This window comes from Scomber japonicus, chromosome 2, assembly GCF_027409825.1.
Source record: "Scomber japonicus isolate fScoJap1 chromosome 2, fScoJap1.pri, whole genome shotgun sequence".
NCBI classification, from domain to species: domain Eukaryota; kingdom Metazoa; phylum Chordata; class Actinopteri; order Scombriformes; family Scombridae; genus Scomber; species Scomber japonicus.
Window position 1 is genome coordinate 35,086,825 of NC_070579.1, and position 13,978 is coordinate 35,100,802.

General features: G+C 44.5%; 1 protein-coding gene and 1 long non-coding RNA gene across 2 annotated transcripts in view; one reads left to right on the plus strand and one right to left on the minus strand.

Moving 5' to 3' along the window:
• LOC128368775 (uncharacterized) overlaps positions 1-13,978 on the minus strand; it is a 21,969-nt gene continuing 7,991 nt past the window's right edge. Inside the window, exon 3 of the long non-coding RNA XR_008321987.1 lies at positions 1-27. This is a non-coding gene — a long non-coding RNA (uncharacterized LOC128368775). The remainder of the gene's footprint in view (positions 28-13,978) is intronic.
• LOC128368731 (insulin-like growth factor-binding protein 4) overlaps positions 1,056-13,978 on the plus strand; it is a 17,364-nt gene continuing 4,441 nt past the window's right edge. The window contains exons 1-3 of the mRNA XM_053329598.1: positions 1,056-2,230; positions 10,981-11,144; positions 12,197-12,322. Of these exons, the coding sequence (XP_053185573.1) occupies positions 1,873-2,230; positions 10,981-11,144; positions 12,197-12,322 (648 nt within the window). The 5' untranslated portion in view covers positions 1,056-1,872. The remainder of the gene's footprint in view (positions 2,231-10,980; positions 11,145-12,196; positions 12,323-13,978) is intronic.

Below are 13,978 nucleotides of genomic sequence, written 5' to 3' on the forward strand. Positions count from 1 at the left end.
CCCGCCTATGGCAACCAGCCACCAAGCCTGAAGAAAAAAAGACGAAAAAAAAAGCACACTCACAAAGGCATTACAATACATGCTGGGTTTCCATGGCAAAATGGAGGCAAAGGAACACAGGAAAAAAAAAAGAGAGAGAGACGTCGACCAATAAAAGCCATGATTCAAAACATTAAAAGCTGGATGGAGGGCATGTCTGCACATATGGACAAACAGGAACAAAGTAACACACTGATTTACAGACTCTCTCATGATCAGAAACACACACACAGACACACACACACACACGTGTATAATAAACTGTCCCGGCTTGTGCAGCGTTGTTAAAACTTATCCTGCGATCCCACTGGTGGGAGGCTTTTTTAGGACCGGTGGGGGCAGGGCGGTAGCTGTGAGGGTGGTGGTGGTGGTGGTGTTGGTGAGGGGGGGGTTAGACTGTCCATTTGCCTTTTATAGCTGCCCACTCCAGTTAGTAGCAAGAGAGAGAGAGAGAGAGAGAGAGAGAGAGAGAGAAAGAGAAAGAGAGATCTGGGGGCTGACATAATGAGGAGGGGTGGGCAACAACAGAGACTAGAGTGACCACTGGACACACACACACACATGCATGCATGCAAACACACACAAACACACAAACACACACACACACACACATACTGGGAGCCTGTGGAGGAAGCAGAGGTTGTTTTGTTGTTGGAGCAATGTTTCGGCCCCACAGGCACTGACATGTGTGTGCTGGCTGGGTGTTTATTAAAGTAGAACCTTCTCTGTCTTTTAGCTTTTTTTTTTTTTTAATATATAAACCCTGATGTTTTATAGAGAAATACTGACTGGAGGCTGCTGAGAGAGACAGAGAGAGAGAGAGAGAAAGAGAGAGAGAGAGAAAAAGTAAAGTGTATATTCCGTATGTGTGTGTGTGTGAACAAGTGAGAGGGGCGATTCAGCTATTTTTCCTCCGTGCATTCAGGATTGAGTGAGGACAAGTGAGAGAGAAGGGAGAGAGTGTGTATAAGCTTGTGTGTGTGTGTGTGTGTGTGTGTGTGTGTGTGTACGAGTAAGAGAGAGAGACAGAGGGAGAGAGCTTTAGCCTGGCTTTTCTCCGCTGTGCCTTTCAGCTCCTCTCTCTCACTCTCTCTCTCACTGTAGAAAGAGGCGTGTCCATGGACCAGTATAAAGTCCAAGGAGAGCCACTCATGTTGAGCCATTCTCAGGAGCGAGTCCTTTGCACTGCACAACCAAGCGAGAGGAGGAAAACTGCAGCTGTTACTCAAAAACACTGCCTTTTGATGACCTGTTTTGCATTTGGACACTTGTAGACCAGATTTTTCTTCCAGCAGAGAGGGTAGGGGGGGGGGCCGAACCTCTGGACTTGAAGAGGGAGAGAGAGGGAGAGAGACAGAGACAGAGAGAGAGAGAGAACAAGACTCACCTGAACACACTGTGTTGGATATCCTTTCCTGCAACTGTTCAGTCCAACATACAACAACAACAACAAAAAACTAGTTCTTATCACCACTACACTCGCCAGCCGAGCAGATCAAGAGCAGGCTCCTATTTCTGCGCTGTGAAATTGAATCAGAGGAACGGAGAGGCAGTACAGCAGAGGCATTGTGTCCCCCTGCAATTGAAACACTAACCAGCTGAAAATATCAAAGACCATCCTGGACAAAGCGTTCCTCTCAAACCCCCCCTTGTTTGTCTACAATCTGCTGTTGAAGTAGAAAGTGATCAAAAGCTGCACAACACTCAAGAGAAAGAGAGAGGGAGAAAGAGAAAGACAGAGAGAGAGAGAGAGAGAGAGTGAGAGAGAGAGAGGGAGGCTGAGGGGGACCATACACAAGGGCAAAGGATTGTGTGCAGGTGCTGGGTGCTGCCATGGTGCGTGGAGGCGGCGTGGCAGTAGCTCCGTCCTGGTGGGGCCTGTGGGCGTTTGGCACCCTGTCGCTGGCCGCGCTGTGCTTGTCGGACCAGGCCATCCGCTGCCCCGTGTGTTCCGAGGAGAGGCTGGCCAGCTGCCGTCTGCCGGAGGGCTGCGAGGAGACGGTGAGGGAGCCCGGCTGCGGCTGCTGCCCCACCTGCGCCCTCCCTAAAGGGGCGCACTGTGGCGTCTACTCGCCTCGCTGTGGCACGGGCCTCCGCTGCTACCCTCCGCGTGGCGTGGAGAGGCCACTGCACTCGCTGATGCACGGCCAGGGGGTGTGCACCGATGAGAGGGAGGTGGAGGAGAACTCAGGTGAGAGAGCGATGGGGGTCAGAGTCTGATGATGATGATGATGATGAATGCACTTCTTTACACTTGGCGCACCTTCCTTTTTTTTAAACTCGCTGCTATTTCTAAGTGATGATTTAACTCACATTCAGCACCTTTTGTAAATGTCTATACATCCAGGATGCTCTTGTAGTATGCAGCATGTAACAACCGGCAAGGTCTTTCCAAACCTGGACTGCGAGTCTCTGCCTCCCCTTCTCGCTCTGTGGACCGATGTGCCGGGGGCAGACCGGAATATTTTCTGTCTCTGCTCCCTGGGCCTTACCTGAGCCGGGCAGGGTCAGAGTTGGGGAGGTGTGACAATGTGCTGCTTGTTTACCCTAATCTCAGCTAAGCCCTGAACCAGAGCGTGCACACACACCGGCTCCTCACGCATGGCCTGATGGGAGAGAGCGCACACAGTCCCTCTGCTGTCTTGCGGCCGCTCTCGCTGTGAAAGAGGCCCTGCTGTAAGACTGCAGAGCGGGGGCTTCAGAAGAGCAGCGCTGTGGCGATAGCTGGGGGTGGGCGTGTGTATGAGTGTGTGTGTGTGTGTGTGTCTATGTGTGTGTGTGTGTGCATGAGGAGCTTGTGCTGTGTGCCTCTGCTTTACATGCGTCTGTGACTGCGTGGCCCTGAGAAAGTACATCATATCTGTTCTAGTGAAAGGAAGAACGTGCATTCGGGCTCAGTGACACTAATTTACTTTCCCGGCAAACCCCTTTGGGTGTGTGATTACCTCATCGTGCCCATGTTGAACTGAGATCCTGCAGGTAGTCATGCAGTGCAGGCAAGTGAAATGCATTGTGGTAGCACTGGGAGAGCCTGCGTCTATGTATGTATGTGTGTGTGTGTGTGTGTGTGTGTGTGTTTGTAATGGGAGGAGGTAATAAAAGCTGCTGTATGAAATGACTGTAATGGAGTGTGGCCAGTCTGGAGCTATTAGAGCTCTCTGCAATCAGTAATTCACTTGGTGCTCTTTCATGGACGCCCCCATCATCCTCCTCCTCCTCCTCCTGCTGCTGCCACAGATGTCTAACTCTTCTTCTTCTTCTGCCGATGCGTCTATCACCCTCTCTTTTCCTCCGACTTCTCATTCTCCTTCTCTGTTGCTACATTCCTCTTGCGAAGAAACAGAGTCTGTTTCCACTTTTGCACAGTGGGACGTCTAATACTGGGATGTCTTATCTGCATATCCAGTTCCAGTTCACTGCCTTTGACTCCAACTTCTTCCTACTGATGTAACGGGTCTCTACTGTTTGTCTTCCCCCTCGCTCTCCACAAAGGGGAGCGGTGTTGATTTCCCATTATGCCATATGAGACGATTGTTATAATGTTTCGCAGACAAGGTGGTTCTTTCATTTGTTCCAGATTATCTACTTTACTGGCCCCGATGTCTCGCCTTCACCGGGGCTCACCAGGCTCCCAGACGCTTACTGGTTACTGGTTACTGGTAATGGCAACAGACTGTCTGCTATAGAGCCAGAACACCAACAAGATTTTAGATCAACTTAGCCAATATAAAACTCCCTGGACACTCATCTCCATTGCAGCATCTGTTTCCCCTGGCCCTGGGTGTACACTACCCCTTATCCCACCCCCCTCCTGCTCCACCACCACCTCCTCCTCGCCCCCCCCCTCCACCCCTCCAACCCTAACAAGCCTTCGAGCGCATCGCCCACCGCGTCCAGCTCCTTCACGAGGATGAGCTCATCGCCACTCTTTCTGCCAGAGCTGAAATGAGAGCCTTCTGCTCTCTGTGCAGGGCCAGCATAGGTTAGGCCGGCACATAGCGTGACTAAATGGAATCAGAAAGAAGAGGAAAGCTGTTTAGAGCATGATAAAAACGGAGGGGCTGTCTCAGCTCTTGCCCGGCTCTGTGTCAGTTTCTACAGCGCAAAATTCATCTCGCAGGAAGGTGGAGGGGGGCGGGGGGGCAAGAGAAGAACTGTTCTCCCAAAACTATTATTTATGCTCTTTGATGCGGCGTTGTCCGATCAGCTGGCTTGTAACTGGGTTATAGTGCACTTGGGGTGTGCGTGTATCGGTGGTGGTGGTAGTGGGGTCGAGTCCCTTTCTCCAAGGCGAGGCAGGGCGGCAATGGAACATTTTGGCAACGGATGGAACATTTTGAAAAGTTCATAAGTTTTGTTCTTGGTGTTCTGTAATCCGAGCGCTGAGTTCTGTTTGCCTCCACACACTCCTTCTCACCCCTGGAGTCTGTCATAACAAAGTGGGGAAGCTCTGCCCAATACATCTCGCCGTAAATCAATTCTTCTGGGCAGCAGCTCAGATTCGCTGTATAAGAATGTTCAGTGTAAACCATGGCAGTGGAGAGACAATCAGGAAAAAAAAAAAAGAAGAAACACGGGTGGGAAGAGGAGAAAGAGAGAGAGAAAGAAAGAGAGAGAGAGAGAGAGAGAGAGAGAGAGAGAGGCGAAGAGCAAACTCGAGCAGGAGAGATTTCCTTTGTGGCGCATTCACCGTACTTATGCATTATTAAACAAGGGGGTGCATCTCCTTGAATACATGTCTGACACTGCCCCACTCCTAGCAACAGTGAACATGCTAGATAAAAATAGAAGAGGGTTTTTTAAAAAACCCAGAGAATTTATAATGAAAAGGCCCCCGTGATAGAGGCACATCTCCACAGCCCATTGAAGGAAATTTAGGGTTTTCCAGGCGAATAGTTACAGCTCCTGCATCTGAGATATGCAACGGTTTGTGCTGGCTCATGATTATCGTTTCACTTCTAAGGCTTGGCTACTGCGAATCCCAAAAAAAAGAGAGAAAAAAAAGTAGCAAAGTAAAGGAAATGTAGTAAAAAAAATCAGACTGGCAAGAAAATATGAGTCAGTCGTTTCTTCTGGTTCAAAACTGTGTATTTCTCTCTTAAGCCTGTTATTGAACCGAATTTCCATAGCAACAACAACCACTATCCAGCATGCTATGTCAAGGTCTAAGACAGGTTTAGTGCTTCCTAATATCCCATTCTTAGAAACCCTCTCTATCTTAATACTTAGAATAAATCATCATGCGTACGTTGGCATCTGCTCCTGCATTCCTGCCGAGTCTCCCCTGGTGTCGTATTCAAATGCTTCCCTCTGACAGTGAAACGGATATTATTTACAAAGTGATACAGATGTCAGATATGAAAAGCCTTACACCTACAGGCACACAAGGAGGTGCATGAATGAAGCTGTCTGCAGAGCCAGCCTCTGTCCAACTATGCCTAATTTACTGTGACGCACACAGGTCTTTATGAAAGCAGCATGCTAACCTAGATTTTTCCCCTTCTCCCACGAGGGGAGACTCCTCAGCACATTTCGGGGGAGCTGCGAGCTGTTTTAAAAGACGTGGGCGCCCCTTTTTTTCCTCCATGCTAAATGAGGATTTTCTCAAACGCCTTTCGGCAGATGTCCCCTAATGTTGTGTATTTGCTTACTTTGGGTTATGTGGCAGATTTGTACAGCTGGGGCTCTTATGCAGTGGAGTAAATGTGATTAGCTAATTGCTGTCCTTTGTGGGACAGGGACCCCCACCTGGTGTTGGAGCTGAGAGATACACAAACAAATCCAACAATGTCCTGGTCATGAAACAAATCTATTCTGAGGAGGAAGATAGTGAATCCTCAGGGTCCAGGATTTCATGCGTGGACCTGCTTTTAACAGCAATCTACACCCCAATTATATGAATAAGTGAGTGTAAATGCATGCTTTTCAAAAGGATGATTGAATGACAGATATGCTGTCATAGTTCCTTTATAACTTTCACCTCCACTCATGTCCTTGATTCTGCACGTACGCTGAAACGAGAACAATGCGCTCAAAACGAAGTTGATGCTTTCGCCCAAATTCACTGCAGCTGCAGGTTCCCCTCTATTTATAGATCTATTAATCACACGCAGCAATAGTGCATCAACATGTGATGGTCGGTTAGTATCACCCCCAGCTGACTGTGACTGTGAAGTGACTCACACAGCAGTAATAGAGTCTGGTGTATGCAGTTATTTATGTCCCTTGAGGTTAAAGGTGACTATATTATCTGCAGTTTTTATGGTCGGATGAAAGACATAAATTCAGATGAAAAATGGGATTGCCATCTGAACACAGAACAAAGTAAGAATTTCAAAGGAGAAACCTCACACTGCTGTAAAGTTGCCGAACCATGTTTCAATTTCATCGCGTGGATGGTTTGATCCAAAGGATCTTTGACTCGATAAAGGATCAGATTTATCTGGAAGACTTTCTGCTTCATCCTTTACTCATATTTTTGTCTCGGATCCAGACCTGCGTACGTGCATGTGTGCATGTGTGTGTGTGCATGTGTGTGTTATGTCTGGCTAATCAGAGAAGCAAGCTATAAACAGGAATATTACAGTTCAGCCCAAACTAAATTGTTCTTTCACTGAAGATAAAAAGCTAAAGAAGAAAGCTGCTCAGGATAGATAAGGAATTTTACATTTAGCTTCAGTTTCTTTTAACTTAGCTACAGTGGCATTATTCCAACAACATATGCTCCTCAATATAAATCTAAAACTGCTGTTTGATTATGTAAGAGCTTGTGCATTTTTAATTGTTTGCAGATATGTTTCTCCTAATTATTTCTTGCCTCTTTAACAGTAAATCAGCACTATGTCAAAACTATTCCTGCAGGCCAGCCTGTGGATTCCAACCTAAAAACATGTTGTACTGTACTTCTGGATGTCTGTTTTGACATCGGTTCAGCAGGAAGAAGCCAGAATAGCATCAGTCAGTGCAGCAGCAGGTTTTCTTGCCTTTGGGGTTTAGTGCTGATTTAACTTTCCATCTTTCCTTTGACAAATGACACCGTAACGAGTTCCCACATTTTCATTGGCTCGCTCACAGCACGTACTGGTAGCCTTGAAACAGTGGTCTTACAACTGCACATGACATAAACTTTGATGATTAACTGATTCACAGAAATCTGCCTGCCTGGAATCCAGCAGATTGATACTCTGGCAGCATCCAGTTGTTGAGTGAAAACAGCAGTTTTGTTGGTAGGAGGCCGAGCTGACTTTGTGCTCTCTGCCAGAAAACCTAGAAAAATTACTTATCAAACAAAACATTTTTGGAGATGTAGCATCCCCTAACAGTATTCATTTTTCAGTAGATTAGCTGCTGTCAGTGTAGTATAATCTATTCCATTCTAGCGGCACGAAGGACATTCACAACGCTACAGACAGTGGGTTTTTTTGCCTCTTCAGTAGGCAGGATTTATTGACTGATATTTTGTTTGAATCTGGATAATCTCACTGCTTAGAAAACACAAATGAATAAGATGGCAGAGCAGGACTGGCCCTGGCTGAGTAAAAGGTCTCAGTAATGGACTTTGTCCCTGGACATTGAACAGTGAGTCTCCACTGCAACTCAACACTTTGGATGGATTAAATGTAGAAGACAAAATTGTGTATATAAGACTTTCAGCAAATTGATTGCAGCATTTCTCAGCTATTTTTTTGTGGTGATTTTGTACTTTTCTTATTCAGAAAGTACAAAACCCTAACCCCCTAACCCTAACCCATTTAATATTGATTGTTTAGGCCAATACTGATCCATATTCCTACATTTTTTGATTTGTTTTACATAAACAACAGAAACAAGATTTCCAGCTGTTGTTTATTTGCTCTTCAGTAAGGATTCTTTAAGTGTGATTTTGAAGGAATTGGGACCAAGTTATAAACTGAGTGGGACATTTTTACATTCTAATGTTTTTTGAGGGGTGCATTTGGGGCATGTTGCAGATTATTGGTGTCCTATGTGATATATTCACTTTATCTGTGATGGTTGGTCATGTGACCTAAATATATTTACATGCGTATGCTTATGCAATTTTGCAGAGCGTAAGCTGCAGACGAAATGCGTTGTTCGCTTAAAATAAAGTTACAGTAGAGATCAGTTCAGTGTGCAGTGGTTACTTTCGACTTTTTGCTTGGGATATCTGACATTTGTGAATGTTCTGACATATCTTTCCTGTTACTCTGTCAACACATATGCTACCACAGATGCAATATGTCTGTGATGAACCCTAACCCTAACCCTAACCCTGACGATACATTGGTGGGGTTCTATAAGGAAAGCTCCTCTCAGTGTTTGCACTTGTTCGAAGTAAAGTCAAATTTAAAGGGTAATCAGTCTACCTCCCTTCATCCCTTCATGAATGCATTGTAACTATCCTCAGTCTGTCTGTATTGAATAGAGGAACAACGCTGTCATTGTTTTGAAAAGGGTGTACCAAAGGTTTTAGTACAAATGTCTCTCATAGTGGAATCTCTTTAGGCTTAGATCCAGGATGTGAGTATAAACCGTAGGAAAGTACTCTGCCAATCTCACTGAGCATAACTAAATATTTATCTGGAAGGGACATTTGTCTTTGAGGTTTACAAGTTCAGCCTTACAAGCGCCAACAGTGGAATTTGAAATCTGATGACCCCTTTAAGTCCCTTGTGTCAACTGTCACAAAAACAACTTGTTCATTCGCTCTTTCTCCTACAGAATACAAAGAGAAGACAAATATATAAAAAGAATGAGTGTTACGTCATGTTATAATGTAGATTAAACGATGTAACCACAATGGACTTGTAAGTTATTTTTCCTGTGGCAGAAAATGTGTTCGTTGGAAGTGGTCCACCGATCAGACAACTCATTCCACAGTGAATGATCCTCACACATCTGGCAGCGAGTGTGACGAATACATTTGCAAGTGCGGCGGCCGACATGACAACAAATATTTAACTAAGGACCAGACTGAGTAAGCAGTGCAGATAATTGTGTAATACAATGTGTCAGCTTTAAGTGCTGACAAAATAGAGCTTTGTGCGCTCACTTCATCAGTGCTGCATCATAGTCATTGTATTTGTTGGCTATGGGAGCATGGGATTGTACAACATCTGCAAAAACTAGTGTAGAGATCCAGGTGGACAGGGTTCAGGTGCAGGACAAAGCTGGTGGTGGTGTACCATGTGATCTCAGAAGCACTGTTAACAGACAGGTAGTTGTCTTTGTTTTTGTGTTAAATGGATGTTATTAGCTTAGTTTCGCGTGTTATTGTGTACCAGTGTTCTTAAATATGCTCAGATGTTTACTCGAGATCTTTCTTTATCTTTGCTGTGCACCTGTGACTGGCAATGCATCAGCTCCAGGCCTGATAATGCACGGTAGGAAATATGTTTTAAAAGCCAAGAGCTGCTGATCCAAATCAAATGAAACCACACAGAGAAGTGGCGACTTCCTCCGTGGAAAACAGCAGTGGTAGCAAACAGGACATGCCACCCCTGACCCACTTCTAAATCATTTTGGCTCGCCCTGCGAAAGAGCAATGGAATCGGAAAAGTGTGAACTGGCAAAAGAGGAGAAACAACAACTAGGGACGAAGGGAAACAGCTGAAACCCTGTTGGCTCTTGTGGAAGAAAGTGCTGATGAGCGAGGCTTAACAGCAAACAAGACTAAAAATACAAACAGCCAAGAGACACCCCCCCACCCCCTCCAGACGAGCGGAGCGAAACGACGGTCTACGAAGTTTAGACAAACCCGGTCACCTTCTAACTCCTGTCGTCGAGCCGTATGAAATCTTGTCGTCACCAGAAAACGTCCCAGGATCAATATCCTGAACATGGAAGGGGCCAAAACTAGCATGAGAACTAGTATGGTGTTGCCTTCATGCATTGTACTGTAGATCTGAGAAAATCCTGTAACTATGTTGCACAAAATTAAGGAGGCTGCAGACCCACCTCCATTGTCTCTTTGCCAACAGTCTTTAACTGGATGCCTGGCAGTGACCTTAGATATTAACCAGAGCTCAGATCTGGTTCAGTGATCACAGCGAGTACGGCTTCAAAAATGGTAAAACCGCAGTTTAAAGTGCTTTGATTCCAGTGCCAATCTGTAAAATGCCACAGGTTATGAGCTGAAAGCACAAAAAACACAGAGCTGCCAAGTCTCTCCAGCCACAGGTGAAAGGCAGCATGCGTGTGCACAAAGAAAGACACACACAACCTTTATCCCTCATTTTGCCCATCTTGTACCCCCGCCTCTACTTCTAACTAGCACACACACACACACACACACACACACACACACACACACACACACACACACACACCGACACACATACAGTTGTGCCCACTTGTGACAGTGCAAATACCCTCTAACAACCTCCATCTGGCACAGGCTGAGGTTGTTATGGAGGGGTGGAGAATGAACAGGGAGGGGGGCATTTCCTCAGGAAGCAGCTGGCTGCCTGCAGGGCCACAGAGCTGCAGGATTATAGGGATGCAAAGGTGAATGTGGCACATGCAGACCACCATGTACAGAGGGTGGCAGAGCAGGGGTGGTATCGTCTGAAAAGGCCTCGGGGCTGGTGGCATGGTTGCGGTGCGGTAGTTGAAGAGTACCAGGGCAGGGAGCTGAGGTACGGATTACCCCCCACACGGCTCTGCGTCCTTGAGGTTAACCTGGCCTCATTTTTAGCCTACATCTCACCACGTTAAGCTGTATGTTACGTTGAAGGACGAGGTGGTCTACCAGAGGAGGTCCTGCTTTGTGTCTGACATCAAATCATTAAATTATTGCGCTACATTATGCTCATATCATTCAAATGTGATGTTATTATGTTGCACTGACAATCATGATGCTAAAGACAAACTCTAAAACTGTATGTAAATCTTCTGTATGAGCAACTAAACTAACTCAAGACCCTTCTACTTGTCCTTTAGCGATGGACAGGCAGGACGAGATCATCCCAGAGCACCCGAACAACAGCAATATCCGGTGCAGTCCACAAGACAAACGCTGCATACAGAAGACTCTGGCCCGACACCCTCAGAAGTCCACGAACCAGAGGAGCAACACTGCTAGGGAGGAGACCAAGGCGGTGCTGGTGAGAAAAACAAACTGCTGACTTCTTATCAATTTTCAGTGAACAACAGCAAACTCAAGCGATCTCCTCTGCAGCAACAGGCCGCAGCTCCTGCAGGTGTTTAACATTAAAGCTTTATAGTTCTAAAGCCACAAGTGTAACCGTCAGGTTATAAATTGTACAAATTAGTTATTTACAGACCGTAACATTTAATTGTGGTCTTGTGAAATAAAGTACAGGTGTACATTGGCATCAACATGCAATCTGCTGTTTTAACACTGGCAAGAACAGGATCATAACATTCCTATTAATCAGAAACAGGCCAGTTCTTTCACATTTTTGTACATTGATTCCCACACAAATGTGTTGAATGAATGTACAGTAATGCTACAATCTCCCACATCTAGAATTTATATAGCCAACCCAAGTAAAGGTATTTAAGCCAAAATCATATGGGGACATGTTTGCTTTTCAGTTTTTCATCCGTATTAAACTGCATTATGGAAATGCAATTTATTGAACATTCTTCCAGGATGATGTATTTATATGCAAAAATGAGTTAGCTTCTGGCTCTCAATACAATAATCCTAGACTTGTGTGCACTAACAATGTAAGTTCATTGACATTTCTTGACGTCAAATGGAAACTTGTGTGTAACAAGTGCGTACCAGTTTATGTAATGTATTCAAATGCTGAAAAACTCTGGTTTTAAGACAAACAAGGTATGGAGCACGCACATCCTAAAACAAACTTTCACTAAAGGTGCTTTATCAAGACAAGAATCAAAGAAAAGATCTGCACATTGTCCTAATAGCTTTGATATTGGTTACCTATGAGTACAGTCTTGTTTGATTCTTGACATTTAGGTTTTACACAAACCTTCTCATGTTGTTTGGCCATTTTGAAAATTAGAGATAACAATTTAGCATTCCCTTTTCACGCTGTTTTAGCAGTTTTCCTTCTCCATTGCAAAAGTCTACATACAAAACTTCTTACATCTGTATGTCTGCTGATGTGATTATACAATCTATCAACTGAAAAAAACTGACCAGCCTCTTGTTTTCCTCCTCCAGGCTCCATGTCGTGCCGAGCTACAGAGGGCACTGGACAGATTGGCATCGAACACCCGCACGCACGATGATCTCTTCACAATCCCCATACCAAACTGTGACAAGAACGGAGATTTCCACGCCAAACAGGTCTGTGACTTCAGACGCATGCTCGTGATGAGGGTTATTGAATTACTGAGTGCTATTTGGCTGTGCGTAATAGTGAACTGTGAATCTTTATTATTAAGCCAATACAAATAAAAATGCCTATCTTTATACTTCAAACTGTTCCTTTCCAACAACATCAGCAATATCTGGGCCAAAACACAAAACACGCCTGCAGCTGATGAAATTTTGTCTTACTAGTTCAAGATCAACACAAACGTTTCTCCAAGCAGACTTTCTTATGAGAGAATGCTAATGCCAAGACTTTAGTTTTCCAGGCTCACATAAAAAAAAGTGATTTACTTTCACAAATCGAGAGCTGATCTGTGTGTGTGTAAAGTGGGTTCCCCCTAAACTGTTGGACAATAATCACTTCGTTGCTGTGATGGATGCAATTAGCTCTTGGATGCAATTTCTTTTTGTTGTTATTCTGCCTTTTGTGAGATTGGGCAACTACGCATGTAAGAGTGAAAGAATCAGAGAACATAACAACGCAGATAAGACTGCTCGGAGCTGTGTGTAATCAGAGCAACAGACGCAGAGTCAGTGATAAAAGCAAAGCTCTGCTCAGGCACTGGTCATCAGGAGACTGAGTTATGTGGATTGTGTAACATGGTTAAAGTATCTTTGTCTGCACACATTCAGAGGCATCTGTTTACTGTTTAACTAAAAGTGCACAGTGATAAAAACCCTATTGGGAAGTGAAGCTCAGGTCATGAGGGACAACTGGGAATCATTTTATGGCAGGGTTGCTATGAGATTGTTAACTGGTCTTGGAGACTTTTTGAAACTGTAAATCACTATAGAAAAAAGTAGAAAATCAGGCCATATTTTTTTTTATTACAGGAATTGTTAAAGGCTCACAAAGAAACTCTCTCAGGGGTTTTAAAGCAAATAATTAAATTACTTTCTCGCAGCTTGAGAGAGAGACTTTTAGTACCAGCTGGGGGTAGTTTGCCGTAATGTATAATTCTGTCAGGGTAAGAAGAAGACAACTGTGTCTTAATTTTATGTGACCCTAAAATATTGTTACATGTGACAAACTCCAGTCTTTTTACTGCAGAACAATAAATATGTCCCCATTTGACCAGGCCTGACATCAGCTTTAAGAGTTATGACCCTATAGCCAACAGAGCACTGAAACAGATACATGATAAGATACTGGGCTGTAACCTTTGACCTGCTGCTAAGTTTGATATAAACCTGCATTCATTTATATTTTAGCCACTTGGAGTCAGTACAAAACATTTAGTATTTTTACCTTATAAAATATAGTGAACATAGGTTTTTGTTGCACATCCAGCAAACACAGAGCAACATTATCATTGACTGGAGTTGTATATCTGGCAACCTGACAAATATAAGTCCAATACTCACTATTTTTTAATTTAGTTGCTAAATGCTCCACTATATTCGACAGCTAGTTGTCAGCATGTTTTGCGTGCCTGATGAGAGCCGTGAGGTTCAACCAAAACAGTGAAGTTGCCACCAGTAAGACCTAATTATTGATTTAGAAGAGCTGAAGGGAACTGCTGAGTCGGTGATACTTCTCTACGGGCTAAGTGCAATACTCACTGTCTTTTAATTTAAATGTTCATGTTTGCCAGCTAGTTGTTAGTGTTTTCAGTGTGCTGCTTGGCG